We start from the raw sequence: 6,182 nt of genomic DNA, 5'->3' as shown, positions 1-6,182 counted from the left end.
CTAATGTTAAAGAGGGTAAATTAACATATTTAATGAAGAACAGTAGTTTTTTTTTGTTCTTTTTAATAAATCTTGCAAGTGATCAATTGCTACTCTTATTTTTGTTCATGAGTGCTTCTGTGTGGCACTTAAGGGAACTTTCTTCGTGTGTGTGTGTGTGTGTGTGTGTGTACACATCTGTACTGTGTGAGTCACTCCCTCTTTCTTCCTCTATTGTACTATCTGTGTGCCTGGATCTTAACAGATCCTGTGTTATTTCTACTTCAGAACTATCTGTAAAGTTTTCTTATGCATGTGAGAAAGAAGAAAAACGGATAGATCCCTCACTGTAGAACAGCAACATCTGCTGATGGGTGTTTTTTTTCCTTTTTCTTAACAGAGTCATGTCAGGCATCTTCGACTCCTTTTACTAGACAAGTTACTCATTTTCATTTTGGCGTTAACTCTCTCACAGTAACTGCAAGATTAAACGCAATCATTTGAGGACAGAAGAGAGAGTAACAATCTCGTGTCAGTGCAAAGCCATCAGACAGCAGAGGAAAAGCTTGTGGCGTGCACATGTACACAGAGGTTTTATTCTTTTTAAATGTAACTATTTATTTGTATAATAGGATTCCTCCAGATTGATTCCTCTCTGTCAGTTACAGGAAGCATGTAATCAGGTTGTGTGTACATAGCAAAGACCCAGCGGGGAGCAACTGTGTTGGAAAGGGGGGTGCTCGTGTCCTGCTGAAAATGCTGCAATGAATTCAGGTGTTCAAAAAAACTTTTTGTCAATGCCGGGAAGGTTTGGCAACAAGATTGTGAAACATTTAGCGCAGAAGAAAAATGTTGAAAGAATTACTCTCATACCTTTTAAAATGGCCAAAGTCAGGTTAACAAGGAGACACTGTTGTGAAGATGTGCCATTTTGTGTTTCCCTTTCACATCGTTTTTGTAACCATGACAAATGTATCACTTGAATGTTGAGATTATTTGTTTTGCAGGTATTGAAGGAGATGAGGACAAAACTCTGGAGTAGAAAAAATACAAGTGTTAATAAAATGTCATGTAGAGTCAAACTACGAGCCTAACCAGAGTTTTGATCCTGACAGCGGGAACTTAAGTGAATTAAGGTGCGTGTAGTTGCTACTGATTCCGACGTGAAGTCTGCTTGAAAAGACCAAATTGATCACTTGCAAGATCACTTTGAGGTAAACAAAACTGACTTTTAAGTTTAAAGTGAAACAGCAAATGCATTGTTTATTTTATTGTACACTGGCTTACCTACTAGACTACTGTAACTTTAAAGTTTAATGATTGTGTGTGAATGCTGGCTGCTGATTTTGGTAGAGTTGATGGTGTGTGTGTGTGTGTGTGTGTGTGTGTGTGTGTGTGTGTGTGTGTGTGTGTGTGTGTGTATAAACACAATGACGCCCATGTTCTGTTCACCTAACTCCCTAACAGCCCTTAAAAAGCCTTAAGTGTTTGGTCCTTGGACTTCCCTTGAAAATGAGCATGGTTTTAATGAAAACCCCAAATAATAAGGAGAAAGAAGATGGCAAGGATACAGAGAAACAGCAATTTTTGGGTTTTTTTCTGGTCTTTTTATTTTAATGAAGTTTTGTTGACTAGACAGAGCAATTCCTTAGAGATTCTTTATTATGGAAAGCAAGAAAGGAGTAATATTTTGTAATTATATATTTTAGCAATGTGTAGTTACTGAGCTGTAACATTTTTTCCAAGTTTCAAAGCTTCAGTTTGCAGTTGTGACTATTTATAATACTTGATTTGCTTGTTATTTAAATTTTATTTTCTTCTTTGTTTCTTGTACTATTGCTGTGAAATGGAAGGAGGTCCATAAGCCTTTCTTTTGTGTCATTCTGTACGACAGATAAGAGGCAAGAGCGTGAGAGTTGTGCTACTCTTTTTGTAATATTGTAATAATAAAATAAAGTTCTAATTTATGCTTTGAAATCGGTCTGAACCATCTTTTGGATTTTATGCAGCATTCATGTAAACTGACACTGAAAGCAGGTGTCCCCCCCCCCCCCATCTGTCAGAGAGAAATGAAAGAACTTAACCACCGCCGTCGTGTCTGACAGATCAGGTAGTTACTGTTCACACTTTTGTTTCTTACATAATCGCCTCACAAGTGGCTGAACTGTTAGGCCCGTCTAAACCTCATGTAATCTCTGACAGCTACTGTTGTAGGTGCTCATTGCTGCATCCGTTTCTGTGCTTTCATGCCATTTATCCAGGCCTCCGTCTGCCGAATAGAAACAGGAAGTAGAGTAGACAAAGCAAGCTGTGAAACCCGCAGGACTTTGTGGCTGCAGAAGATTTAGCTCGTCTGGCTGTGATGAAAATGGGACTTGTATAAAGGGCACACAGCGGGAGGGCAGGATCAGCACCTTGTGATCAGTATTACTCCATGAAGGATTTTGAGTGATGCCAGAGGTGCTGGCAGGTTGTGGCCTTTGTGCAGAGAGGATGTGTATCCTGTTCAGGTGGTGGCAGAAACAGCATGTGCAGAAGCCTTTGGATTAAATGTTTCCTGTATTTCAAATGCACAATTTGCAATAAGCTTTGATACATTCTTTACCATTGTTACACCACTATGTCAGTCATATGAACAAATATGTACGACATCACTTATCTCAGTGAAAACCTGCTTCACCGACTGAATTTAAAATCCCGCTGACACTGTAGTCAGCCACAAAGGCAGTTCACACATATGACGGTTACGTTTCTTGAGGAACTGAATACTGTTTTTAGATTTGAAAGCCTCGTTGCTCAGGTCAGTCAGAGTGAGGCTCTCTGTTGTCTGTTAGACCTGTGAGCTGCTCAGAGGATTCATCTCTGTGGACTGATGCGCGTGCCTCCTCCGCCTACTGCCCTCCAGAAACATGCCTCTCCAGCTCCTCCCTGTGGACAAAACAGGAAGTGTTACTAGAAGTGGATCACACAGTGAAGCGTCTTCTAATCTCAATACTTTGAGTCTGCGTTCATGTTTCAGCACCTCTGTTTGCTCTGTTCGGCAGGGTGTCTGAGGCGGGCTGTCGGACGCCGTCCCAGCACCCAGGATCCTCATTGATTTTGCCCAGGTTGATGTTCCATTTGTTCCAGTTGACTTCCTCCACTCTGAGACGACAAGAGGACACATGCTCCAATTACTGTCTGCTGCGTGACGCATCAATCAGCTGTCAGAGATGGCAAATTAGTGAAAAAGACAGTGTGCTGCGCATCAATCGATCCTGCACACACTGCTGCATCTTTTGTTAAATCTTCAAGACTAAACCTATTTTACTCTGCTGCCTGTAGAGGTGAATCACTTCTGGTACAAGGGATTTGTTTCTCCTCACTGTTTAAAATGTGAGAGTTGACATGTAACAGAGATGAAACTTTGCATCACAGCAGAACTGATCTCATCCAGCACAACTGGACACAATACAGGACCAGTACTGTCTACAGTTCCAGAAACCCACTAGTGCCTCTATGCTCGAGTACCGCTCCTCCCCTGGTTCACCACGTGTCAGTAGTTTGTGGTAATTTGATGAAACATGTTTATTTGGGAATATGCACCTTGTGAGTGTAACATCAAGGGCTCCAATATCAACTATTAGACTATTAACAGAGTCTGAATCAACAACCATGTTAGCCGCTCTGTGAAGCTGCGTTTAAAGGGTTCCTGTGCAGTTTTTGACCACTCGTAGTGCGACAGAGCTGTTTTTCTATGTGTGGGCTTCACACCATTCCCACGGATCTACGGTGGCGTTAACAGACCACGACCCCGAGCTAGTAAACACGTAGGTACATAATGCTGGATTTTAATCAGGAAAGACACTGGATGGAGACATTAGGACGGGCCCTTTCCAAACATGTCAGCCACGGATCGTGTCTTCACCTGAAACAGCGGCGACGGTCCTCTCCAAGAGCAGTGCCCAGGTTTTTCTCCACGCCACAGCGAAAACTCCTCCTCAGACAGCACGGCAGCCTTTTCTCCATGTCCAGGATGGTGATAGCCCTCTGAAAACAGTCACAGCACTTCATCAAACCACAGCCGCCCCGAATAGATACCCCCTCCACCTCAGAGCCTCTCCCGGGCGCCTCACCTGTAGCTTCCAGATGCTGGCGCTCTCCTTGGCCGTGTTCTCCACGGTGCGGTTCATGAGGGCGATGAGCATGTTGAGCAGCAGGATGTAGGTGAGAATGATGTAGCTGATGAGGAGCACGTAGAAGACCTCCTTGTTCTGGTAGTCCTCGGTGAACTCCATGTCGCCCATGCCGATGGTGAACTTAAAGAGCTGCAGCGTGGTGTAGGGGATGCTTCTGAACGAGGCCGTCTTACACTCCGTATCAGACGGAACAAAGAAACGCTGCTGACTTCGAGTGGTGTTTTTCACTGGAGGCTCTATAAGCAGGGTGACCACCGCTGTGAGGAGACAGAGAGCACATTACAAACACTACTGTACATCCTCCACTAACCCTAACCCTGGAAAGTAGTAGGTGGTAAAAGTCTTGGTAAAAAGTTATGTTTTCTATTCAGAAGGCATTCTGGGAGAGTAGGAGATGTATTTTTGAGTCAATCTTTGTATTGACAGAGGAGGAGTACCTGCTGAAAACCCAAAGAGGAAGACGACGTAGACAAAAAGAAAGCGCAGGATATCACCGAGGATCATCTACAAGGAAGAAAGGTGAAGATTCAGGGATCATATCGTTCACTGTGACGTTCACTGCGGTGCTGCGCCACCTGTGCGGACTACCTTCTGTATCATGATGCTGTAGATGCCCATGTGTACGTCGCCCCTGGAGAAGTAGAGCAGGTTGACCCAGCTGAGAGCCAGACACAGCACCAGGAAGCCCAGGTACTCCTGCCGCCCGCCCAGGTAGAGCCCGGCTGAGACCAGGAAGAGGACGCCCTGCAGCAAACTATCGACAGCAGAGAAAGTTTGATGGTGACAGTTGAAGTGAGGCTACTGCAGGGCTTGGCTGATATTTTACAGGAAGTGAACAAAAACCAAATGACACATTTTACAAGAAGAATCCATCTAAAGATCATCTGAAGCTTAAATTAATTACAAACATAAGATAGCAAATACATGTTATTAGTAGTAGTAGTAGAGTATTCACCCCCTTTATCAGGACACTCCTCCACACGCTGTTTAGTTTTAGAAGTAAGACATTTTGATCACCTGTGGCTTTAAGTTCAGTTTCAGTTTCAGTGTCCCAGTGTTTGTTGTTTTTGGTGTCAAATGACCAGGACACTATGAGATGCTGTCGGGCTTCACACGTGTGTCCTCATTTATTCATATCTTCTATCTCTTATTGTTACTCCCTTTAGTTCAAAAGTGGACTGTGTCTGTCAATGAAAAGAGACATCCAATCATCCACTGTCTATACAGTCTATACACTGTCAGGGGGAGCTGGAGCCAATCCCAGCTGACTTTGGGCGAGAGGCGGGGTCACCCTGGACTGGTCGCCAGCCAATCACAGGGCCGACACAGAGACAGACAGACAAACACTACGACACCAGTTAACCTGCATGTCTTTGGATGGATGGATTGTGGGAGGAAGCCGGAGAACCCGGAGAACATGCAAACTCCACACAGGTTCAAACAGTGCTAACCACCCCACCACCATCAACCATCCCTTTTCATCATATTTGTATTGAGGTTTGTGTTGTTCTGGACAGATTCCTAGGGGGTGATTACTTTTTTAGGGCACTCCACTCCATGTAAATCTGACCGTTGGTGTATGAATGTATCTACACAAGCATCAGACCCAGCGTAACGCTCGCTGTGAACTGTTAAAGCTCTCTGCGTGCTGCGCTGATGCGGAGGTGGACTACAGGGCGTGTCGGCACACCGCTACATCACTGCTGGGTGTGGAGCACATTTCACACCACAGCCCGGTGGAACAGCTTTACTCTTTCCTCTACACACACTTTGATAGATGACTAGAAGAGATTTCAGTTTGAAGGGACCCCTGTGGAGCTTTTTAACCGTTTCAAAAAGGTTGCGCACACATGGATGACATAATGCTCTGCCACACTGCTCCACTGATCCAGTTAGCCCAGCTAGGTGGTGGCAGAGACGTGCAAAGCAGCGCAGCAAGTGGGAAATGAGCATTACTACTTACAAAAGTATCTCATAATATCCGTCAATCAGAAGCGTCTCCAGCTTTGGCCGTTTCCTCTTCAT

General features: G+C 44.3%; 1 protein-coding gene across 2 annotated transcripts in view; it reads right to left on the bottom strand.

Annotated features, from left to right (window-relative positions):
- Positions 1-2,519: 2,519 nt before the first annotated feature.
- Positions 2,520-6,182, bottom strand: part of trpv1 (transient receptor potential cation channel, subfamily V, member 1) — a 9,833-nt gene continuing 6,170 nt past the window's right edge. For both annotated transcript variants that reach the window (XM_070843648.1, XM_070843649.1), the window contains exons 10-16: positions 6,121-6,182; positions 4,746-4,911; positions 4,595-4,661; positions 4,095-4,414; positions 3,887-4,008; positions 3,002-3,123; positions 2,520-2,907 (exon numbers count right to left, since the gene is read on the bottom strand). The exon at positions 6,121-6,182 is cut by the window's right edge and continues 9 nt beyond it. In XM_070843648.1, coding sequence (XP_070699749.1) covers positions 2,810-2,907; positions 3,002-3,123; positions 3,887-4,008; positions 4,095-4,414; positions 4,595-4,661; positions 4,746-4,911; positions 6,121-6,182 — 957 coding nt within the window. In that variant the 3' untranslated portion in view covers positions 2,520-2,809. The remainder of the gene's footprint in view (positions 2,908-3,001; positions 3,124-3,886; positions 4,009-4,094; positions 4,415-4,594; positions 4,662-4,745; positions 4,912-6,120) is intronic.

The sequence above is a fragment of the Pempheris klunzingeri genome, chromosome 14 (assembly GCF_042242105.1).
Source record: "Pempheris klunzingeri isolate RE-2024b chromosome 14, fPemKlu1.hap1, whole genome shotgun sequence".
Classification (NCBI taxonomy): domain Eukaryota; kingdom Metazoa; phylum Chordata; class Actinopteri; order Acropomatiformes; family Pempheridae; genus Pempheris; species Pempheris klunzingeri.
The sequence above is the reverse complement of the archived record's forward strand: the minus strand, read 5'-3'. Positions and strand labels throughout refer to the sequence as shown.